Genomic DNA, 26,243 nt, shown 5'->3' on the forward strand with positions numbered 1-26,243 from the left:
CATTTGTATATATCATGTCATTGAAAAAAAGTTAAATTTAAAAAACAAAGAATAAAAACTAAATTTTTAAAAATTCAAATTTATAATAATATAAGAACTAAAAAAAAAAAAAGATTTAACCCGTGTCATTTTACATCACAATCATGATTTGCTGTCATAAGACCAACCTATGGCTGGAACGACAGTTTGTAATGCATAACAGCCGAGTACCGAAGACTTTTGCACAGAAACCCCTTGGGATCATGCCATCTATTTCTCCTCTCTGTGAAATCAATTCAAGCTGGACATTTGTCATACACATCTAGAGATCAAAAGAACACGACAAATGAAGAAAAGAAGTTGAAAATGAAAGAAGAATATACCTTCCTAAACATATCCTACACAATGTTTATTCTTAATACCTATTTTTGAACACAACCTATCCCTTTACTGTTGGCACCCAAGAAGCAGTAACTATTTGGATCTACTTTCTCATTCCATCACTACACCATTTTTATTTGATAAGAATTAGATTAGATAAGATAGAGTTACATCTTTTTCTTCAAATATCTTCTTCGCTTGATATGATATGGTTTGTCTAAAATGTCACATTTGATGTAATTCAATGTTGGTCAAATAATTAAAGTGAAAGGTGAATGAAATTTACGGGTCGTAAAATTCTTTTTGTTTGAAAAATTATGCATTAACGGTTAATAAAGTTGAGGAGATATTTTAATTTTTATGGTGACATCACATCTTAATTAATCCTTATGTCAAGGCGTTCTCTACTCCTTTAGACACATGAACATGTGGGATCCTGGATCCCCAATCCCCAATCCTCTTAAAAACACTTTTCCAAGGTTGATAACAAAAATAAATAAGCAAAAAACAAACTAAAAAAGGGGGGGGGGGGGGGGGTGTTAGCTTAGCGCCAAATCAGTATCATATGAAATCGTATAAAATAAAAACAAACAACACTGTTGCCCATATCAATCAGTGCTAAAAGAACGAAGAAAATGACTGATTTACAAGGTCACAAAGCTAAATTAAAGTCTTCCTTATGAGACACTCGTAGCTAACTGGATTTGCCTTTTCGTTTTATAGAGCATCATTATGTAGATATACAGTGCAAAGACTAGACTTTTGATTGGGACTAACTATCTTTGCTTGCTTTGTTTGGAAGTGGGGCCGGACACATGGAATGGAGGGGCCATTAAGCTACCATTAATACAGACACCTGCCTTTGAGATAAGCAGATAATTTTGGTCTCACAAAGATATGGCACTATGATTTTTGGGCAAGTGTTTTTTATTTGATTTGATTTGTTCTCTCCCATTTTGACATTTGAATTTCAATTTCGCACTGGTATTGGTTTTGTCTTTCTCTCATCTCTAACCTTATATAAGTTTTAGATTTAATAATGTGTATCATCATGACCAGTTTATATAAACGATAAATAATTTATTTAAATGAAAAGTATTTTTGTTCCTCGTCACAGTCTACCCAACTTTTTGTTTTTCTTCAACACTTAAACAACACAATAACTCTTCGAATTCTTTCTCAATAAATTTTCATTAGGAGACATTAATTCTTCAAAATATAAGTAATAAATTGTTACATTATTGAGAATTATTTTTTTCTTGTAATAATTACTTTAAAAATATATTTATGGTTTTCAGTGTAAATTACTCAAATTAAACTCTTAACATGACGTGTAAAAACTGGATCATGTATACCCTAGCTCCTTCCCATTTGCAACGGTATGCAAATGCCAAGTTTGGCTACTTAGTGAAATTTGGGGCCGAGTTTTGGGAAAAATTCAGGCCTGAATGAAGAATTTTTGGGCACCCTATAAACTATGAGGTCTAGCTATGGCTGGGAGTTGCTGTTATTTTGCAGTAATAAATTACTAATATTAGTAAGTGGAGCTTCTTTGAGATTTTGTTTGCAAATGTGATTTGAATTGATTGTATACTAGTAGTAGAATATAAATAACGGAACTAATGCAAACCAATCCCAAAACGTAATACTAGCTCTAGCAAGTACAGTTGCGGATTATAAATAAATATCATTAGCATGAGAATCATGGGAACTGGTGATAGTACATTGTTTACAATTGCAATAACATTGCAAGCAAATTCTAAAAACGGAGCAACATAAATTAAGTCTAACGTGGTGCTTATATTGCATAGTGTTTGGATTTATGTTTAGTTTATTTGAACGTAGATCCAATTTGACAGAAAGTGCGTTACACAATTACATAACGTAAATCCGAACATGCAATGCATTAATTACAGCCCCCACTATGCCGTCTTGTAACTGAAAGACGTAAGTAATCTTATCATTTCCATTTTGTAATATCTGCAGGCAGCACGCATGCCTTTCAGCAATTGTACACTTCACTTGAACGAAAAGGCACCATTTTAATTTAGATAGACCACAGATTAAGGGGAGTAAAGATTTTTTCTAATAAAAAGTGTAATACTGTATTATTTTTGTAAATTTAATGTATTTTTATTGGGATTTTTAATAAAATTATTTATTTATTATATTTGAGAAATATTCTAAGAATGCTGGCTTATAAAGACATTTTTAATTACAAAATGTTTAATGTACTACTAAAAATAGACATTTTTAAGTGCTTTAAAAAAAAGAATGTACATAGAAGAATGATAATAATAATAAATATTACACGTGATATTAATTTTGAATGATTCAATTGAATTCTTTTTCGTTTTATTTGGATAAACGTAGCGCTTGGATTTAAGAAGTGATTTCGTGCTTAGCAAAAGGAATAAAGAAGCCTTGGATTTTGAAAAGGCGTTTAAGCCAAGATATGGTTTATAAACTAGAAGAAGAATTTGGGATAGCAAACAAAACATTACATAAGCCAAATTAATTCTCTTATGTTTTAGGTTTATTACCTTTTTTTGGTACATTACTTGATTGTTCATTTTACAGTTAAAATAAATGATTGAGTGTATTGATGAATAAGTTATATTTTTTAATGAAGAAAAAAAGCATTGGAAATATCGTTTGTAAAATTTGTATTCGTCTAGATTCATGTCCTATGAAGAATATCTTTACAATTGGAATGCTATGAGAAATAAATAATAATAATAATAATAAAGTAGCACAATATTATGTGTGGGTAAAAGATGGCACGATGAAACAACTACAGCAAATTTGCTAATTCAATCACTAGTTTTGTAATTATTTGTCATTTTTATCACAAGGTTTTAGTGTGTGTGTGTGTTATAGAAATGATAAATATCACATATTTAGTTGAAATAATATTCAAATTAATAATCTTTTTCCTTGGCAGATTCATATCACATATTCTAAACACTGAAATTAAATATACTTTTAAAAGGGCTTCGAAAATATTAAGAATCGTATCTTGAAATGATTTTTGACCTCATGCATGAAAAGTTATAGAAAAGAATTGCACTAAAACGAAATGAAACAGCTCCCATGTGCGGAGTTTACTTGGATAAGCGTAGAATTAGTGTTTTCCTTTCCACAACGCACACGGCTACGGCAATGCAAAGTCTGAAGGGCCAAAAGGTAGACACCTCGAAGATAGGAAAGTAAGAAAAAAGAAAACCAAAGATTAAGTGGGAAGCGTGGGAAGTGGAAGAACGAGTCACATGTGAAGGTGGGCACAAAAGAAAAGAATCCACAGCACAGACAAAGATTGAGTGTAAAGTAGTTAAATGTCAATCTTAATCTTATGCCAATTCTATATATATATATATATATATGTGCCCATTTTTATTTATAGATAGTAACTATGTTTTATTTGTATTACTGTTGGTTAATTTTATGAGTTGCAGTCATTGACAGAGGCCAGGACTCACCTCACGGGTCACCACCATGCACCAGCTACCATGACCCAATAGTAACCTTACCTGCCTCTCCTGTTCCACTGCTTATCATTTGTGTGCATTACCACGTGCCTAAATCCTTTGTCAATTACAATTTTGTTTTTAGTTTTTCAATATAATATTTTCATTTTATTTGAACTCAAATCTACCATTCACACTAATCTTAAATTCTTTTAATCTTATATTACGTTTTTTTAATATAATAAAACTTATATATGCTATCCTATTTCATTCTAACGCGTTAGTTAAATGGTATCTATATTTCAACTCAATCAAACCATACAATTATTATGAGACACAAAAGTCAAACCAGTGAGTCAACTAAATTTTTTTAATTGAAGTATAAAAACAAAGGTAATAAATCCTGGTTTTGTTACTTTCAAAAGTTAAGTTTAAGTATTTAAATTCAATATTTTTTTATTGAAAAATATTTATTATATTAAAGATATATAAAAATATAATAAAAATTTATGCCATTATTAAAATTTTATTTTTATTAAATATTTAAATTTGATTTTAATAGTAAGTCATAATATCTTAAAATTAATTGAGAATCATTTCAAACTTTTTATGATAATGCATTAGTATTTCCAGTGTTTGTTACCATTCTTGTTAAATAAATAAAATTAACTTTATATAAAACTAAAATAACAAAAATAAATAAATGATTTAATTTTGATGCATTGTCAATATAAAAATTTAACATTATTAATTAATTAGAATATATGATAAATAAATTTTTATATTAATCATTGAAAATTAATTTTTTTTATGATATAACAATCCATAATTGAATAATCATACACTATCAATGTGTTTAAATTAAATTCATTTATTAAATCAACTAAAATTACTCAATTATTAAAGTGAAAGTTTACCTACTTAAATTAAACAACCATTTTAAATATATATAAAATAAAATAAATAATTATTAAACTAAAGAAATAAAATAATTATAAAAAAACATTACCTAAAGAAATTTAATATTTATTTTTTAAGTAATTGAAGATCAAGGCCTCTAATAAAGAAATTTAATATCTAATTTTTTAAGCAATTGAAAACATTACACTCAAATTTGTGTATTTTTTTTAACTTATGATAACATTAATTGTTATCTTATTAGGTATACTTTTATCTTCGCTTACTTTTTGAACATCAGAGAAATATTATTGAAAGAACTGTTACAGTATAAAATGGAAGAAAAAATAATCAATAAACAAAATAGAAGGAATAAAAAATATTAAAAAATAAGAAAAAATTTACTATAACAAAAGATATTAGTTAGGAGTATAGCCGTTTTAACTAGGATTATTTTCTATAAAATATACTTATGATTTAAATAAAATAAAAAATATTAGGTAAGTTTCTTAACACTTTTTGTCATTATATGTATTGAATTGAGAGTGTTTGACTAGAATTATTTTATTTTTTTTTTTATGATGTACTAATTATCAGACGCCATTCAATATAACTTATGTAAAATAAATTGAGTTATATTTTTCATATAATAGCACAAGAGAAATAAAATTTCAAAATCTTATATTTGAGTTTTCTTTTTTTTTTTTAATAGAGTTTTTAGTTCTTAAAAAAAAAAAAAATTTACTTGTTAATATAAGTTTTAAAATTTTTAAAAAAAATTAATTTTCATTTTCAAATTTTAAAATTGAAAAGCAGAATTGCTATTTAAGTGTTTTTGTTCTTATTTTTATTTTTCTTTCTAAAATTAACAAAAGTCTAACTAAAAACAGTTTTATAAAATTATTTTAAAATATAATTTTTAAAAAGTAAAAATCAAAACTAAATCAAACAAATTTTTAAATTTCTACTTTGAGTTTTTGAAAATCTTATAAAACTAAAGTGAAAGAAGATAGAATGCAATTTCTATTATTATTCAGTAAAAAGGAAAAAAGAAGAATCTAACCGATGAAAAGGTAATAAGCAATGTTTAGTAAAATGTGGATTAAAATTGATTTGAATTGGTTTAAAGCGCAAAATTTTGGTCTTGGATGAGGAGTCTAACAAATGGAGACAGATATGAACGCAATGGGCATAGGATAATCATTGTTTGGAGGTATAAATAGCAGTGAAATGAGAATTTTGTAGGAAAAGAAGAAGAAAGCACGCAGGGGGAAAGGAGAACATTGGAAGATGAACTATTCATGATTACGCAGTAAATAGCATTTATAACGCGCCCCAGTCTCTCACTCATCCTCGTCAACTGCCACCCTGTCTCCATTCTCTTTCACACTCCCCCGATATTTTACCGATAATTTCACCCCCCAATCACTCGCGATATCTCCCACCCTCCACCAAAATTACGAAAATCAAAAAGAAAAAAATGAAAGAAAGAAGAATCTGATGAGGAGGTCAAGAAGAAGAACCTCAAACCTCAAACCTCAAACCTCAAACCTCAAACTGCAACTCACTGAAAGCTGGTTCTTCACTTCACTCTTGAAATTGAAAAAGAAACCACTTGATTTAACTTAATTACAATTCTGCCCACACCTTTATTACCACCTGCCTCTGTATCTCTCTCTATATATTATCCACATGACCACATCTCCCCAACAAAGTTTTATTCTTTCACTTACAAACAACAACCAAAACCTCACTCACTCACTCATTCACCTCTTTTTTCTAAAACCAAACCCTTTTATTTATATTTATTTACTTTCAATAAAGTAGTAATTTTCGTATATTTAATCAATGCATCTTCCTCATTCCACTCCCATTGTTATTAATTAATCCTCCTGCTTCGATCTGTTTCTTTCTAAGTTTCAGAGCTTCTCATCACTCCAGCCTACGCTTTTCTTCTTCTTCTTCTTCTTCTTTTGAAGAACCCTAAAGCCATTCACTTAGTTCCATTTTCAAATGCAGCTTCTGTTCCAATGAAGAAGTAAAATAAGAACTGAGAAAAAGAAAAAGAGAGGTTTTGGCTAGTGAAAATGCGAGTCAAGGAAATGCACCCGTTGTGCTGTATCTCTCTCGAAAGTCCCGGGATCGGGAGCGACTCGCCGGAGCCAGATGCCGCGGCGCTGTCCAGAACCAGGAGTCTTCCGGCGGGTGGATCTGACGGCATTGCGCGCCGGGGATCAGAGGCTTCGGTCGCTGGCGTGCTCTACAAGTGGACCAATTACGGCAAGGGATGGAGATCCCGGTGGTTCCTCCTCCGCAATGGCGTCCTCTCTTATGCCAAGATCCGGTGGCCGGAAAACCTCAATCTTCTCTCTCCCGTTGACGAAGTTCGCCTCATCGGAGAAGTCACCGCCACTCGCCTCGCCAGAGACGCCGCCACCACCATGCGCCGGAAGAATCACAAACCTCCTTCGTCTTCCTCATCATCCGCCGTCGTCCATCTCAAGGTAACAAACAAAAGAAAAAAACAAAAAACAGGAAAAAAACTTACCACGCATATGATTCTTCAACTTGTATTATTAATTTATTTATTGGTTAAATGATTCGTTTCGGTTATGATTATGGAAATTTACGAAGGTTTATCTTTGGTGGTGGTGGTGGTGGTGTCGATCTGAATCACCCGTTATAGTGTGGGTCAGGTCTTGCTCTCGCTTTGGCAGTGTCGTGTTCACGGTTTTGGCGCTACCTCACTGCAACTTTCCTGTAGAGGCAATATTTTTTTTTTAAATTTTTAATAAAAAAAATATTCACTATGCACTATGCACTTTTTGTTTTTAAATTATTTTTTTACTACTGTATAATCACGAAGGCGATGGAAGGATTTCATTGATTTCCGGCCCTGAAAATTATCAACGCGATTCAGACTTGGATTGTTCTTCTGGCAGTGTAAAAAGGGGGTGGAAGAAAATCTGAAGGAAAGTGGCTTTGATGCCCGAGTAGTAATGTAGTAAACCGCGGGTTTCTACCATTCCCCTTGTGTTTCTTTTCTCTCTCTCATAAGGGCTTCGTGATTTCCATTTCAAAATTCCCAACTTTTTAATTTCTGTTTTATTACAGTTTTAACTGGTTGTTAATGTATAGTGGGTCACATCAACAGGTGGCCGTGGAGGGTAGGGATAGCCTACGCGTTAACCCTATGCATTTACTTGCGGTCACGTCACCTCTCTCTGTGCCTTCTCTTCATCCGCATTGGTCGGAATTGGAATTGCTTCTTCCTCACACTATTCTCCCTCCACTCCTTATCCCACTTTTCCATTCTTCTGCAAATCCCAACCTTTTCTCTTAACCAAAGCTAAAAATCACTACTAATACGCAACCCCTTTTCTAGGATTGTTTCTCCATATTTTGTTGTTTCTTTTGTTTTCCCTTCTCAACTTGAAGGCGTTACATTCTAGAGCACAGAAAAAACAAATATTGACGGTGCGGTGATCTAAAGATAGGTGTAATTAGGGATCTCGGATTCTGTGTGATTCTACCAGGTGAGTGTGGTGTGTATGAAAGCTTCTTTGTAAATTGAAATGCCTCGACGTTACTTTTAAGAGGGGGGGAAACCATTTTCAGTTATTACTAGCTTTATATATATATATATATATATATATATATATATATATATATAGTGAGATTAGAAAATGTAAAAGTGAAAACATATGGAAAGGCCCCTCTTTTGTCTTTGTCAACAGAAATATATATATACGTGGGACTTGCCACCAAGGTGGTGGGGTATCGTCCAGTCCGATATATTATATATTTAACTTTTTTTTTTCCCTTTAAGATGTGTGCTCCTACTGTTTAAAGTCAACATTCAAGAGCCACTCTTCTTCTCCCTGGATAAAAGGGCAAAACAAAAGGATGTTGGAGACAGTAAGTTTTGTTTTTTTACATAATTACCTTCTATCTGGAATCATTCTAGCCTAGTGATAGTAGCATCATTCCATGATAGCTGGGTGAGGTAATTTCATTTTCAAGCTTTTCTGTATAAACTTAATATATGTTTTCTCAAGGTGGGCTCTCTTCCCCACTTGTGTTTCTCACGGGGACATGTATAATAATAATCTTCTCACTCTTCTGGCAGTTGATAATAGCTGCAGTGATCAACTCTACTCTAAACATCGTCTTATGAATAAAGAAGTTAAAAATCTCAATTTGTCTTACGTCATTAGTGTTTTACGGTTTCTGTTATTAATCCTATCTATTAATTTTTAAATAGAAAACTAAGTTGGTTATAATGATGGTGCTTCTTTGTAGATTTGAATTTTAAGGTTATGTTATCTGAATGATGTTAAGCAGATCTCGTCATTTAGAGAGAGCAAATCAGACGACAGGCGGTTCTATATATTCACAGCAACGAAGACTCTCCATCTGAGAACTGATTCGAGGAAAGACCGTGTGGCGTGGATTCAAGCTTTGGTGTCAACCCGTGGCTTGAATCCTCTTCGACCACTTAGTGATCATCTCTCCCTCGCACCAAATCATATATCTGTATCAACCGAGAGGCTTAAGAAACGCTTGGTTGAAGAGGGTAGCAGTGAGAGCCTTGTCAAGGAGTGCGAGCAAATCATGCTCGCTGAGTTCTCCGAATTACAAGAGCAATTTCAGATCCTATGTCATGAGCGATCCAATTTACTTGATACAATAAGGCAGCTGGAGGTAATTTAATTACCCGTGTGTATGCTTTACCTGTAGAATCCTTCCGACAATTTCTTGTGTTTGCTTTATTTTGAAAGCTTATGAAAAAAACTGCTGTGTATTAGTTTACTCCTCACACTATCCATCTCAAGTTTGGTAGAAATAGCACATGGAGATTCTTTAAGTTATGAATTATAATACAATTAAACGAGTCTAAGTTATTTGTTTGCTAAAGTACTTTTTTTTAAAAAAAAATTTATATGGTGGTGAGGACTTGGGTAGTTGGGTCGATTAGTACTGAGCTTACTTGACAAAAACATTCACCGAAATTACTTGCGTAATATCCTAAAAGATTCTTGTCAGACACAGGCTTTGTGTCATTCCACATTCCTTTTTCTTCAAAATAAGTAAGACATTTTTCTTCTAGTGCTTTAGCTTTAACTGTTTTAAAAGTTGCTATATACTTATACTTTAACCTTTCTTCAAATTAGTTTTAAAACTAATTTGACTAATAACTTGATTTGTTTTCCTACCGATTATCTTATATGGAATGAATTTGTCATGATTCTATTAATATATAAAATGCTGTTTGCTTATATTTGGTTTGGTCTTGTCAAATACCCATAACTCTACCTTCCAGTTTTTAGATTGAGTTTCAGCTTTTCATTTGATTTATATTCTGTAAAATTACTGATGTATTTTTTTTTTCTTTCTGTACTGCTGATTATTGTTTTGAATGTAAAGTATTAATGCATTATTAAATTAATTATTGTTGTACTTCTGAGTTTGTAAAACCCGTTGTCATATACTTGCTTAAGATATGTGTGGCTCCAGCTTCATATGATGAGATAAGCTATTAATGTTTTGGTGCAATTCTAACTGGAGTGGTATTGTTGTTTTGGTTCAAACTAGAACAAGGTCTAATTACATATGTTACATCACTTGATATGTTTGGTTTATTTGGTCATGTATTTTGGCTGATCTGTTGGTTTTTCAATTGGTGGTCACTGGTGACTTTGTTGGATGGTATCAATTGTTTACTGATCCTCTCCCTCCTCTCCCCCCCTCCCAACTTGAAAAATATCATAAATCATGGTACACTTAATAGACACCATTTGCCATCCCCCTCATAATGATTCCTCTTCCTTGCTTGCTTTATATATGGATTCAACTATCTTTTCTACTCGTTCGCATGTATTTAGTTTCTAGATGTGCAAGCTTTTGTTACTTTGTATGTGACTTGCTAAACTAGCTTTTTATTATTGATCATGAACAGGCTGCTAATATTGAACCTGAGGCCTCTGCCTTGCATGTTGGCGAATACCAATTAACAAAGAATGAGTTTTCAAGTCTAGGACGTGGAAAATATAGTGGTATTACTTAGATGTCACACATTATTCTCGTTGTATTTTTCTTATTTGATGTAACAACTAACAACCATGTGCTAATATTCAGATTTCAGAATCTTTGTTGTGTCTCAATAGTGATCTTAGGGGCCTATAGTTCTGTCTCATATGAACATGAAGAATATTGCTGACATCGTATTGCTTACAAATTCTTTGAATTATGGAAAGTATTCTGCTAATCATCATTGACATGAATCTGTATTTTTCTATTTTTGTAAGCTGTACAGTTTGAAATCTGCCTCGAGTAATTTGCTAGTATTTATTTCTTCTTTTTATTGTCTCTAAACCTCTACAGAATTGATTCTTTAACATTTTATCAATCTTTTAAATTTGAATCGGCATGAAATTTTTATGTTTAAAGTTTTACTTCATGGGCAATGATTACTTAATTTGTCATTGTTGTCTGTTTTGGTTATGTTAGTTTTGAATTTTTTATCTTATGCACCAAGTGAATAGGTTAAGGGAATTAAAATAGAAAGTTTTTATTAGAAAAAAAACTCTATGATATTGGGAATACAAAGACCGTATAGTGTTTGCTTTTGTAAGTAATTGAAAGCATTTAAAATGGTGTATTCAATGCCCTTAACCCATGATTATGATAGAGAAATTAAATTAATATTGATCTAGTTCACACCCCTATACTTGTTCATCTCTTCTGTGAAACTCTCGTTTATTTGTAAGGCGATTAATGTATGAACCTGTGAACACAGTGGTTTCAAATTTTGATTCATTTAAACATGAAAAAAACCTTCAAAAGCATGCTATGTTTCACAAGAATGCAGAAGTGTATCCTTGGGTAAATTTGTTTGCAATGAACCTGTCTACAACTTTTGATAATTGATATTTATGATCCCATCCTTTCAGTATGTAGTATTATCTTATCGCATATACTTTTTGATTTTCAGAATGCAGTACAACTGAATCATCTGATGATATCGAGAAACAGGAGATGGAGGAAGTGTCAGATGAAGATGAAATCTCGTTTTATGACACTAAAGAGTATTTTACAGAACCGGGTTTTTGGTGTGGCTCAGCAAGACCTTTGGATACTCTGAACATGTCTGGGGAAGCTAACACACAATGCATTGATTTGGAGAATAGCCTTGTTGAGAAGACGATCAATGATTATGGGTACCCTCAGATAGCAAGGCGAAAAAAGCTTCCAAATCCTGTTGAGAAAGAGAAGGGCGTTAGCCTTTGGTCAATTATCAAAGACAATGTGGGCAAAGATCTTACACGAGTTTGTCTTCCTGTATACTTTAATGAACCAATATCATCTCTTCAGAAGTGTTTTGAGGACTTGGAGTACTCTTATCTTCTGGATAGAGCTTATGAGTATGGAAAATCAGTAAGATATTCGTCTAGCTCTTTATTGTGCTATTCTCTTAGGTTGTAGCATAAACAAAACATATTTCAAACTAGATTTGACCATTGCCTCGTTGTCAACCGATGCATTTTCTCTCTCTATATTTACTGGTCTCTTCTCAAATGAATTCAAGAAATTTCGTAAGGGGAAGACTGGTAAAATCATTTGTCAACATTTAATAAATTTTTATTTAGCTATCCCTCAGTTTACATGAAAGGTGACATTATTTAATGCCACTGAATGTGGCTTATTTAACTCGTTGAATTTTATTTTCAGGGAAACAGTCTCCTTCGGGCGCTGAATGTTGCTGCCTTTGCCGTTTCTGGATATGCATCGTCCGAAGGTCGTCATTGTAAACCCTTTAATCCTTTGCTAGGGGAAACTTACGAAGCTGATTATCCTGACAAAGGAATTCGCTTCTTTTCTGAGAAGGTTTGTTACTTGTGATTTTTCATAATGAGTTATAGGCTTTTATGCGGCAGCGTATTTGACTTGCGCTAAGAAGTGGTACTCTGAATGGCTTCTTTTGTAATTTTTGGTTTGAGTATCTATAACTCATCCTTTACCTCATAAATGATAAATTTACTTTCATACAAGACATTTTTCAGTTGCTAACTTGGAAAAAAAAAAGGCAGAATGTTAAGTAACTTGTTAACTGATATTGAAAATGGGACGAAAGTAAAGAGGATGTTCTAACTGTGATAACTGAACAATGACTTTGTTATGTCATTCTGGTATTGAGCTAAAATTGCTTAAATTATTTTGGTCCCAACGATGGTAGTCTTACCTTACGCTCAACTTTGCGCACAATGTGCAAGTAAGTCAATTAACCTGCCAATATTTGATGCTTTCTCTCACAACTGATTGTATATGAAACAGGTGAGTCACCATCCAACTGTGGTTGCGTGCCACTGTGAAGGTAGAGGGTGGAAGTTTTGGGCTGACAGCAACATTCGTTCAAAGTTTTGGGGAAGGTCAATTCAGCTTGATCCAGTGGGAGTTTTGACCCTAGAGTTTGATGATGGTGAAATATTTCAGTGGAGTAAGGTGTAAATCGTAGTATGACTCTGTTAACATGGAATATGTATACTGCCTACTAGTGCCTAGTGCTAGTGATTTGGCTTTCTAGTTTCATATTGTGATATATTATATATAATTTTACATTATTGTTACAATCGTTTTTGTTTCTCCTGCAGGTCACGACTACAATTTATAATCTTATCCTTGGCAAAATATATTGTGATCATCATGGGAGCATGGACATCCGTGGTAATCGCCAATATTCTTGCACACTCAAGTTCAAAGAACAAACGATTCTTGACCGAAATCCTCACCAGGTATGGGTGTTCTATTAGTATTTAGGAGTAAAATGTAATTTTAGTCTCTGAAATTATAAATACTTGTCGATTTCAATTCTTAAATTGTGAAAAAAAAACTCCTCAAACAATATATATCAATTATTTTATTCTCTGAAATTATGAAAAAAATTAGTTTATGAAATTTTGATAAGATTTGAAGAAGTTTGAAGATGTTAGATTCCTCAAACAATATATATCAATTATTTTATTCTCTGAAATTATGAAAAAATTTAGTTTATGAAATTTTGATAAGATTTGAAGAAGTTTTAAGATGTTAGATTAAGGTTTAAAATTTAGTATTTTTTGGGTTGAAATTTAGTGTTTGGATTGACATATTTTGAGGAAAATGTTTAAAATAATTTAATTGATTCGATGATAATTTTTTGTAATAATAGAATGAGTATTTTAGATAAAAGAAAATATTAAAAGGAACAAAATCATGCGTATATTAAACTGAAGGAACTAAAATTGTGAAGTGACCGAACATTTCCGATAAAAGGTAATGTCTCAATATTATAGGAAATTAAATATACACGTGTTTAGTGTCGTAGTGTCCATGTCATAATCCGTGTTTTATAGATTTCTAGTTCATTTACTAACCCAATCCTTTAGTTTAGGTTGGTTAACCTGCGTTTTTAATTTTATTTGAGTCTGTTGCCCGCATGTAGCCCCACTCCAAATATCTGTAGGAACCTTATTTATATGTCCTTTTTTACCTAACTATTTGTTCATTAAGATGTGGGGTATGTCTAATTAGGTGCATGGCTTTGTTGAAGATGTAAAGGGAAAAAAAGTTGCCTCATTATTTGGCAAGTGGGATGACAGCATGTATTATGTTAGTGGTGAGGTGAATGTGAAGCCTAAAGATTTCACTTCGTCAGATGCAACCTTGTTGTGGAAAAGGACTAAGCCACCACTTAATCTCACCCGATACAATTTGACATCATTTGCTATCACGCTGAACGAGCTTACTTCGGGACTACAGGTATAATGATGTATTAAATCAAAATATTCGATGCGCGATTTCCTTTCTCTTCTTATGCATCTCTAATTCTTTGTTATAGCCTTTTCTGATCCCGGGTATTTGATCACGGATTAAAGGAGAAGCTTCCACCCACGGATTCCAGGCTGAGACCAGATCAGCGGCACCTAGAGAATGGGGAATACGAGAAGGCTAATATGGAGAAACAAAGGTTGGAGAAGAGGCAAAGAATGGTATGTTTGAAACTTTCATAGTTTCTTCGAGAAACGTGCATTCTATCTTTTCTTTTACCTCCCATTGTATTTGGATTTGTTTGACCAGGTACTAGTGAATTTCTCAACTGTTATAAGCTAATTAACTTAATATTTATTTGTATTACTTTGTTTGAAGGCACTTGTTTTATGATTGTGTACGCTCTCTTTAGGAATACGTGGTTGTGTTTGTCTGTGGTATGTATGTGTATCATTTTTCTTTTCTAAGCATTCCTAAGGTTCCAATTAGTAATTTTACTACTGCTTTTATTTGAAATTTGAAATTCACAGTTTAATTCTCAGCTACATTTATACATACCCTTTTTCATGTCTCTATATAAGCAAATTGTGAATTTGTGACATTTGTGTGGAGCTCTTTTAACCTACGGTTACGGTTAGTGTCAAACTAATTTTTACTTTCTTGTATATTCTGATTCATCTGTACTTGTAATGATAGCTTTTGTACACGTATATTTAACAAATTTTATTAATTTTTGTAGATTTTACTACTTAAGTAAAAATAAGTTCTACTATTTTAACGATAACTGATGGTCACGACCCGAGTCTTTTAATTTCGTTGACTTACATTTTGATAATGTCATACAGTCAAGGAAAATACAAGAAAATGGATGGCAGCCTAGGTGGTTCCACAGAGAAGATGGAAACGGAACATTTCGATATATTGGCGGGTATTGGGAAGCGAGAGCTTTGGGAAGATGGGATGGATGCCCAAATATATTTGGTGAATTTCCTGAAGGCAATTTTGATCCTTCAGGTGCATCTTAATTTTAGTTCAGGTAACGTTTATGTATGTTCCAAAGCATGTTTGATACATCTATCTAAACAACTTGTACCCTGCGTGTGAGGGACATAATCTTAGGTCTTCATGCGCAAGTTCACCGGATAGCGATCCTATGGTAATGACATGCTAATACGGTTGCTGTGTTGCAGATAATGAAAATGAATGCAATTTAGTCTGGTGAGGGTTTATCTTGAACCTTCTTGCATGGCGGTGACTTGTTTTATTGAATCGAAGGGAGAGTAGACTATGGAACCTACGAAAATGTGGCTCTTTATTTCTGCTTGGGCAGGTTTGTGGATTGCCCTTGTGTTACTTCATCATCAACAAAAAACAAGGAATAACATAAATAACTTGAAACGATTTTATCTGAAAGGTGTTTTATGAATTTAAATGATTTCAGTCGCCTGCGGGTGGTGAAGTTATAACTTTCTTAACCTAATGGACCACGCATTGCACGTACGCAGCTCCCCAGAGAGCTGTGGTCCACCAAGAATATCAAGTTGAGGCTGATACTTCATCTAGATGAGAGCATATATGTGAGCAAAGATTTCAGCTTAGCAACAGTTCCTAGATTAGGTTGTCTAGATTGTCAATCCTTTTTTTTTTCGTAAGTTTTGATAGTATGTAATTATTTGGGTTATTAGCTTATGTAAGATTCTCTCCCTTGATTCTGATATAGCGCTACTGACTTGGCCCAAAGGCTGTCGATTTATTTCATATTTATTTGCATTTTCTAATTAATAAATTGAGATGTGTTACCTCTATCGAAGTTTACAACACATTTGTCATACAGGTGAGAGAGAAAGCTACAGTATCGAAATTTTTTGTACGTGTGCAAGGGTACTTCTGAGAAAAAACGTTCGATTTTAACTGTTATTTTTTCTGGTCGAAGGAGAGCTAAACGCAGTCCATAAATCCGATGATGGAGAAGGGGATAGCTAAAGAAATTCACTGTTTGTTGAGGGGAAGTATAATGAATTCATCATTTTAATTATTTGTGATCCAATTAGCTAAATCACGTTTATAGCTTGAGATATAAAGCCTTTTTACACTTGCTACAGATGAAAAGTATTAAGTATTTGTTAAACTCTTGCTTTTGGGTGTCCAGCTTTTACGACGGGAATGGTATTTTGCATTTCTTTACAATTATATTTTAAAATCTTTAACAGTAGTTTTAATTATTATTTTTATTCTTGTTTCAAATTTTAGAATAATTAATTTATTTTTGGAAGTTCACTCTCTGATGTTCCAAGCTTACCATCTTTATTGTTTGTTATTTGCGCGTATTTTACCCATTATTACTCTCTAATTACTGTTATTATTTTGAACATACTATAAAATAGTTTAATTTTTTGTGAAAAAAATAGCATTTTTGTCTACTTCAATTGTATTGTTTCAAAAATAAATTTTTATAATTAAGATTCTACTTTCAAAAAATTACTGAGGATTAAGTTTTTACACTACTAGAAATTAATTTTTGAAATTACTAACCATTTTTAGAATAAGTTTCAAGAATTAAGATTATATACTTTCAAAACTGATTTCCACAATCAAGTTTTTACATTTTCAAAAATTAATTTTTATAATTATTGACAATTACTAAAAATAGTATTAGAAATTAGGGTTTTACACTTCCTAAAATTAATTTGCAAAATTAAGTTTCTACACTTCCAAAAATTAATTTCTAGAATTATTAATCATTTCTAAAAAAATAAGTTTGAGATTTGGACTCTACACTTTTAAAAATTAATATTTATATTTATCTTTTATTTTTTAAAAAAATGCTTTTAAAAAGGGAAACAAACATATTCTAGTTTTTACATTTTTAGAGATTAATTTCGAGAATCATTAATCATTTTAAAACATTTTCCAAAATTATAATTCTACATTTCTAAAAATATGTTTTTAAATTTAAAATTTTATACTTCTAAAATTAATTTTTGAGAGCATAAAAATATATTTGCAAAGTTATTTTGTTTTTACCAATATAAAAGATCTTTTTTAAAAAAAGTTACAAAATTTTTGAAATGATTGTGGAAAAAATAAAGTACTAAAAGCAACTCCCTTTACAAAAGGAATACTTTTTGCACTCCTCTTTTTTTATTTTCAAACTTCTATTAAATTGATTGTAATTTTTTCTTTAAAATATCCTTTATGACAATAATAAAAAAACTTCTAAATTTTTAATTATTTAATTTTTTTTTATAATTAATATATCTATTCCCAAAAATAAGTTTATAGAATTAAAATTTTAGACTTCTAAAAATTAATACTTGGAAGTGTCACTTAAAAAGATATATTCTTGGCAGCTAAAATAGCCTATTCTGAGAGTTAGAAATATCTACAAATATATTTTTTAAGAAAGAAGTATTAGTTTCAAAAATTAATTTCTACAATTATTAATCATTTCCATAAATTCTCAGAATTAGGATTCTACACTTCCTAGAAATCGTGAAATCTTAATTTTTAAAACTTATTTTTGAAAGTGTAGAATTCTAATTTTTAACAAATTTATTTTTTTAAAAAATAATAATTCTAAAAATTATTTTATAAAAATATAAAAAAATTTAAGAATAGTATTTGAAAATATTTTTTATTATAATAAAGTGTATTTTAAAAATTTATAAATTTTTAAAAAAAATTAGAAAAAATAACCCTACCTCTTGCGATATAAGGCCATATGAAAATTTCATTGAAGAGTTGATGTCAAATATTTTATGCAGGACTAGAGCCACTTTATTTATCTCTGCCTTTTCATATTTTTATCTAGAAAACAAATTTAGAATTCGGATATTATATAACCATGGTATAAAAGAGATAAATTCATAATATATAGTTAAAATGAAATTGAATAACTAAACGTGCAACTTTTTTTTTTTTTTCGTTTTTATAAACCTCTTCTCATTGTCTTTTCTTTGCTTGTATACCTTACTTTTACATCCAAATAACATTGAAATCGATGATATAATGGTTTGGTGTGTGTAATTTTACCTTATCATTTCCCTCCCTGCAGCCATTGATTAAATGTTGAATTTTCATTTCCCAGTGACATAAGATGGAGATAAAGTTTTACACACAATAATTTTTATTATCTTGTTTTTTTTGACATGAACGGGGTTAAAAGTCTAAACTAAAAACCTCTAAAAAATGAAACAGCTGACAAATTAACAAGCAAACCAATACAGATTTATGATGGAGGATCCGAAAAAATAACAATTCTATCCTGCAAATTACAATTATACTTAGCTAAAAGGTCACAACTTGATTTACCTAAAGATATGAGATCAAAATACATTTTGATCATCAACAATAATATGAACTATCTTGTTCACCAAAGAATAGAGCATGAGTATGAATACATCTTTATTATCTTATTCTTAAAGATAAAGTTTTATAAACAATACTTTTTATTATTTTATTTTTAAAAATAAATTTTTACAAATATTAATTTTTGTTATCTTAGAACAATAACCCTTATGTCATAAATAAGTTCATAAAATTTTTAAAAATTTAAAATTAAATGATATCTCATTTATTTTCTTTCAACAGAGAATGTCTAACAATTTTATTTTTTTTGGAGTTCGAGGTCTTGTAGACTTACCATTACTTTATACTTATTAGTATTTTATTAAAGGAATTTACTCAAGCAAGAGCTTAATTATTATGAGAGATATGATCAATTAACTTTTATATATATATAACAAAAAGAAAGAAATAAAAAAGACAAATTATAAAGTATACAAATTATGTAGTTTAAAAATTTACATTTAGAAGATGATGTGTAGGATGAAAGAAATTAATAAATTATTATTCTTCCACTTTATCTATAAGATTTTAACCTACATTTTTATTAGAATTATTGTTTTATCTTTTAAATTGGTTAAGTTTCTTTTGATTTTATTGTAGATGGTGATAATAATATAACTTTGTTAAAAAAGTCTAATTATAAAGAAAAATTATTGAAATAAGTAAATAATAAACAGATTTTGAAACAAAATTTTAAATTTGAATATAAAATTTGAATTTGACTACATAAAATCATATATTTTTCTATAGATATGTCATATTATTTTTTATAGATAAAATATATTTTTGGAAGACAAATCATATAGTTAAATTATTATTTTTTTGTATGTTACACTCTATATAAGAGATCTTATACACTTGACACTCGACATTTCCTCTTTTCATCTCTTTCTCTCTTTATCTATTATAGAATCGCATTTTCATTAGAGCAAATCATCCATATGGTTTTTCTTTCTCTTTTATTCGCTATCACCAATGTTGTGTTTAGTTATATTTGTTTTCATATTTATGACTATATGTAATTAAATACTTCTACCAAGTGGTTAAGGTGGAATTTTGTGATGTAACTCCTTTTGAACTCTAGATTAATTTTATGATGTTAATGTTATTTATGAATTATAATTATTTTTTTTTATGTTATTGTTATTCTTGAATTGACCATTCAAAGGTAAATTCTAGTTAATTAATTAATAAGCGATCGTATAGTTAATAAGTTAAAGACACTAAAAAATAATTTTAGTTTAAGAGTTAAGAGGATCAATTTATCATTTAGACTTTCAACTAATTAATTAAGTTTAGCAAATCTAATATTTCTTAATACTCTTATTTATTTTATTGCTTTCTATGATCACTATAGTAACGTGTAGATAAGAAGACTATCATTTATAGCGTGATTATTAAGTAGCGTTAATAATTGATTAAATGATTGATAATTATTTTAACACAATTGAATAAAATTGAATTAGAGAACATATAATTAATCACAAGAAAAAAATCAAAATCTTAAGCTTTTATCTATATAAATCAATTTTGTGATTTCTCCACTTTTTTTCTTTTTTAATTATTTTTCAATTAAAATATCCTCATTAATTGCATTATTTAATATTCAAGGAATATTATCAATAGGTAGTTGTCATTATAGTCTTTGTGAAAACAATATTTGGAGGGCCTAAAATACTTTTTTTTATTACAATTGATAGGTATATTTATCTATTGGTTAATTTTTTTAAAAAAAGTTTAAAATAAGTAACATGAATCTTTAGATAGAAGTATTAAATAAATTAGTTTGTCAACTACTGAACTAATCTCATAAACAATATGACATATAAGTACATAAAAAAAGTTTTGCATGAGATAATGAATATCTTATAGAATAGAATACACCTCAAGAAAAACTAACTTTGGTTTCTTAAGAACAATATTCACCACTTTTAAGTAATCAGATTCAAAAATCATCTTTAATAACTTTTCAATATTACTAAGTGAAGACCCAAAGTATTGTTTTCAATTCAGTATAGAGAGTAAACTCATTACCATCAAAAGAAGTAAACTTCATTTGCTTTTTACTACTATAATCTTGTATAGTATGACTACAACCTACGATCTATCCTACAATTACTATCTACATGAATTTTATAATACTCAAAAGGTGGTAGATCTCATGACATCTCTAAGAAAGAGGTGAGTTTAAAGGCTAACTTATTAGAAATTAACAAAAAATGATTCTTTTTAGATTGACTAATTAAATTCAAAAACATGATAGATACTTCATTTTTTCTCATTAAAGAGCATATTATTCCTCCAACATTAAAGTCACTATAGAATGGAGAAATAAGAAATATTATCCCTATGATAGCAATCCAAATAGTAATTCGGTCATAAAAATTACAATGAGCAAATTGTACCTTTAAGTAAAACTAAACATCTTTACAATAAGGACAATATTTAAGACAACGATTAATATTTTTAAGCTCATGAGAACACCTAGGACAAAAGCTTGAAGAAGTAAACCCATGATGATGATGTAAAACATTAGTGGACAAAGATTTATGACCAATAAGTCAAATAATTTTTTTTAACTTTCTCCATTATTGGTAACTTCCAGAACTAATCAAAATATGAAATTAATAAATGATAGTATCTCAAATAGTTGCACCAAACATAAGTTATCTTTTGTGGAATAAGTCTCTTTAGTACTTTCCAATTAACATTAGTCTTCAATGTTTCTATCTATAGGCTCAAGAAGCTAATTTATAAGGTCTTTAATGTGTTGCAAAATATAAGTGACGAGCCATTCTAGTTTCTCAATTCTACGAACAAATAACTCACTAATTTAGAGGTTTGCATCTAATATGTGAACAAAATCAACTAAGTTAACAAATTTACTAAGTATAATCAAAGTATTATACTAAAGATGAATTATAATTCAGCTATAACTTAAAATTATCTCTCAGCTACTGACATTCATAATGCTTTTCCAAATAGTAGAGTCATTTAATCTTGGTTATATAGTCCATAGTTGATTGTCTTTCATATACTTAGTCTTCATGATTTAAACCCATAATTTAGGTTTATCCTGCTAAATATCATCATACCTTAATTTATCTATAAGAGATGTATTAACTATTCGCTTATCATGAATACCCAAGTCACTTTGTTTCTTATGGGATAGATATTTTTTTCTTAGCCAACCAAATGAATACAAGGTCTAAATTATTAGATGACCAAGTACAATCTTTAACTACTTTATTGATATCATGGCAAACAAATTGAGGTAGCCAATAAATTTGCATGAGATAACTTAGAATAGGAGTTAAGACTTAAGACAAATTTTGCCAAACAAAGTTTATATAACAGCTTTATTAATGAATTATTAGCTTCAGACCTTTGTTAATAAATAAATAAATAATTGAATGGCTTTGCAGTATGCAAATTAGAATTTTGAGTGTGCATAGTATAATGCAATGTTGATAGTCAAAACCCATGGTGCTGCGTGCAGATTCTCTTTACTGTTATCTCCTAAGCCATATGATAATAAGCATAGTTGGTACCATATGATAAATTTTATCTCGAGAAGAAGTGTTTGGTTCTTGAACTCCATTGTTAGTTTCTTGGAGCATAATACCGGTGTTGTATGGTACGTGTTTTCTACCTCTGACTTTCTTATATCGACCAAAAGAGTGGAAGTTTGTTATATAACTTGGGTTGAGTGATAGCCTAATTAGGATGACTATCCGAGTTGTTGAAAATGTAAAATCTGAAACTAGGGTTCTATTTGAGGACAACATGCTTGAGCAGAAATTGGTCTCTATAATTCTGTTTCCCATGGTTTCATTTAATTCACACCATTTCTGAAGTCAACTTTTTGTGCTGATTGGCTGGCAAATGTACGCTACTCTTAATAGAATTTGGTTATCATGAAATTGAAAATTATTTTATTAATCTTTAGGTTAATTTTAAGCATTCAAAAGTATTAAAAATTAAATTATAATTATGATGGTTGAAGTTAATAAAATAGAAGAGTATAATAAATAAATTTTTTTTATTAGTTATTGAAACTCAATTATAATAATAATGGTTGAAGTTAATAAAATCAAATTGAAAAACCATATTATAGGTTAGTAGACTCTTATCTGCTGAATTTAGTGGGGCTAAACATAGCCCGGATCACTTCTTTGATGTAATATTTGTTTCTTTGGGCTTTTAGTCCCTTTCATCTACCCAAAAAATATACAATTTCTCTTAATTTTCCCCAAAAAACAGATTCTAGGATGATAAAATCACGGCTGAAAAGTCGTTATAGTTATTTCAATTAAAATTTTAGATTAGAAGGATTTTTTGTGAAGCTCATTTTTTTTTAGGTTTTTCGTTAAAAAGATTTCAGATTTCATGGGATCAACAGTACAATCGCTGTAATTGTAAGTTGTAACCCTTGACAAAGGAATTGGGTGCATTTAGGAATGTATTTTGTGCTGGAATTGTAATGACACTCTTAAATGAAATGGAGGGAGAAAACAATGTAATAAAACCATGTTATCCTACAATGTCTCATGTAATTATTGTTTGGTTAGTACATTATTTTCTTGCCAAAATAAAAACGATGAATCAAGAACCTTGAGTTCAAAATTAAGATTGCTCGCGGCTTTAAGAAGATCAATGTTTTGTTTATGCTTATCTAATTGTTTCTACATTTTAGACAAAAACAAACAAATATATTTCTGTTCATCACTTATGTAATTGGAAAGTAATAAACATTTATTCTTGTTCTTTAAAATTCAAAACAATAATAGCATAATTAGAGGAAATAGAAACACCTTATCATTTAAGATAGGTGAATAGATAATGTCAAAGAAAAAAATAACTTGCAAATAATAAAATAAAATCTTATTACTGAGTAGCTATTTGAGATCACCTGTCTGTTAGTTTTTAGCTAGGGGCTTAGTCCCTCTTGTTTATAATTTTTTTAAAATAACAATGATAACTCTTATTACAATTTTTTTAGATATCTGTCCCTACTACATTTTTTTTATAATTTTATTATTTTTTAAGATGCATAATTTTATTATTATTTATTCATAATAACACATATATTACTATATTTTAAATTTTAAAAATTGTTTAATGTGTCAATAATTTATTAATTAATATAATTATATATGTTAAAGTTCGTTCAATTTTGACTCCTTCCATACATTTTTCTTATAGATCCATTCTCATATATAATCAGGAATTCAGACTTACCTAAATGCTTAAAAATATTAGTAACTGTCAGCTGAATAAGCTTTACCAAAGTTATTTTTTAAAAGATATGTATTTTTTTATTTTATGTTATTAAATGACTCTATTAACAGATTTTTTTTAAAATTAATAATATAAATTTTTTAAAATAAATTATAAAGTTGTGTTATCAAATACAATTTTAATAGTAAAAATATTGTTTTTTATTTTTATTTTATTTATATTTAAATATTTTTAGGTAACCTCTTATATCTGTCAACTTTCATTAGATTAGGCATATCGTATCAGATAAAAATCCTTAAAAGGATCAGTCTTACCATTTCTTTTCTCAATTTTTTAATTTTTTTGTTTTTTTACTTAAATATGCCGGTAAAAATATTATATTTATCGTAAAAATAAGATAAATGTACTTCAATAATTTAAAAAAAAATCCTGACATGGATATAGGTGGATCAAATTTGAGAGCAATACTCCTGTTTCCTTTTTCTTTTCCAAGGTACAACAGTGACAATGTTCGAAATTTGAAGATTTCAATTCGTGTAAATTATGATAAATTAAAGATTTATTTTATTCTTGTAACATTTTTACAATTTTTTAAAAAATTAAATAAGTTCTTACTCCATAAAATATCATAACTTTTTAATTTTGATTCTTGTAAACAATTTGTTCATTTTATTTTTAAAAATCATATAAAAATTATATGATTTTATTTTCTAATAAATAAATTTACACAATTTTTAGTAAACATGGAGACAAATATTTTTAGAGGAACTAAAATTAAAAATAATAATATTTTAAAATATTAATAACTTATTTAAACTATTTTTGTTTTACTTTTATCACTCATCTTATTTCATGTTTCTTTCTTTTCTTCTTAACTTTGTTATAGAAAATAATGTTACAAATATAAATAAGAATAGTAAGGGTATTAGGAACATATTTTTATTATAACACACTCTAATTTAATAGCTGAAATTTATTAAAATTTTTTAAAAAGAGTGAAATTTCTATAATTTTTTATAATAAAATTTACTAATATTAAAAAATACATTAAATAACGTGTTATTGACATTTCTGTAGCTAACAATAAAATTGTTCTAAAGGCCTTTGGGGTAAAACACTGATCCTTTTTTAAGAGCATTTAAAAGTTCAAATTTTTAGTCTGTCAGTCCATGAGGGGGAATCTAAATAAAGAAGACAATAATCAAAGCAGTTTGCTGTGCCAACACTTCATTTGCATGTGAAAATTATGTTGTTTTTGACGATCTACACATGGGCTGTATCCCTCCTTTCACTTTTAGAAACAGCTTCTCTATTGTAGTTTGCAGGGAAGATATCATATACTGTTCTTAACAGTTTCCACATTAAGCTTTTCGTCTTGGCACGTAGAATTTCTTCTGTCCATCACTGTTTCCAAATCCTATTTCATAGGCCATTGTTCTTCATTAAATGTAATTCCTGAATAAATTGTTTCAATCAAATATAAATACTTTTAACATTGTACATAAATTGTTGATATACACATGATAAAATCCAAAATTAACATGCCTATTGATATGCTGATTCTTGCGTTTGTCCCGACCAAACTGACCCTATCGTGTCGTTTTGCGCTGTCAAGCCATGAAGAAAAGTGAGCTATATGTGGTGGATACACAAAATAAAAGAATAATTATATGTGGACACCCGTATTTTCGGTGTAAGAAAAAGAAAAGAAAGTAAAATATGTGATCGTGATGTGATAAATAAAAGCAAAAAAGACAAATGTAAGAATAATTGAATATTGTTTGGAGGCAAGTGTGTATTAAAAAGTAACAAAAGTTTTTTAAATTAAGAGTTTTCATGTTATCGTTTTACAGATATTATTTTCAAGTACTAAGAATAATTTAATTTAATTGTTTAAATATAATGAGATTGTAAAGAATAAAAAATAGAACTTAATATTAATAATAAATTAAAAGAATAATAATATAACATATGAAATAGATTGGATGAGATAAGCTTAAGACTTATAGATTCACCTACTATATTTCTTTATATTCTAATTAATTTAATTTCGATATTGGTATCTAAATATTTGCCAACCACTTATAATTAGTTTTATTAACATCTAATGATTATGCAATGCCA

At 29.5% G+C, this 26,243-nt stretch overlaps 1 protein-coding gene across 3 annotated transcripts; it reads left to right on the forward strand.

Annotated features, from left to right (window-relative positions):
• The first annotated feature begins 6,522 nt into the window (after positions 1 to 6,522).
• Positions 6,523 to 16,275, forward strand: LOC113849468 (oxysterol-binding protein-related protein 2A-like). 3 transcript variants are annotated; one of them, XM_027479392.1, is made up of 11 exons: positions 6,523 to 7,228; positions 9,069 to 9,428; positions 10,684 to 10,780; positions 11,719 to 12,161; positions 12,456 to 12,611; positions 13,059 to 13,226; positions 13,376 to 13,516; positions 14,295 to 14,522; positions 14,639 to 14,752; positions 15,377 to 15,567; positions 15,722 to 16,275. In XM_027479392.1, exons 1-10 carry the CDS (start codon positions 6,812 to 6,814, stop codon positions 15,554 to 15,556), a joined length of 2,304 nt encoding a protein of 767 aa, XP_027335193.1. In that variant the 5' UTR covers positions 6,523 to 6,811; the 3' UTR covers positions 15,557 to 15,567; positions 15,722 to 16,275. The 3 variants fall into 3 exon arrangements, 2 of the variants coding, with proteins under 2 accessions (XP_027335193.1, XP_027335195.1); XM_027479394.1 differs by lacking the exon at positions 6,523 to 7,228 and adding an exon at positions 8,557 to 8,642; XR_003502095.1 differs by lacking the exon at positions 15,722 to 16,275 and having other exon boundaries at positions 14,602 to 14,752; positions 15,377 to 15,411.
• The last annotated feature ends 9,968 nt before the right edge of the window (positions 16,276 to 26,243 follow it).

Source organism: Abrus precatorius, unplaced genomic scaffold (genome assembly GCF_003935025.1).
Source record: "Abrus precatorius isolate BTA unplaced genomic scaffold, Abrus_2018 Scaffold9, whole genome shotgun sequence".
NCBI classification, from domain to species: Eukaryota; Viridiplantae; Streptophyta; class Magnoliopsida; order Fabales; family Fabaceae; genus Abrus; species Abrus precatorius.

Bases quoted from the DNA above. Each gene is read 5' to 3' on its own strand.
- LOC113849468 (XM_027479392.1), top strand. From the start codon at position 6,812: ATGCGAGTCAAGGAAATGCACCCGTTGTGCTGTATCTCTCTCGAAAGT. The intron at 7,229-9,068 runs GTAACAAACAAA...GATGTTAAGCAG, and splicing joins CCGCCGTCGTCCATCTCAAG to ATCTCGTCATTTAGAGAGAG. The intron at 13,227-13,375 runs GTGTAAATCGTA...TTTCTCCTGCAG, and splicing joins AAATATTTCAGTGGAGTAAG to GTCACGACTACAATTTATAA.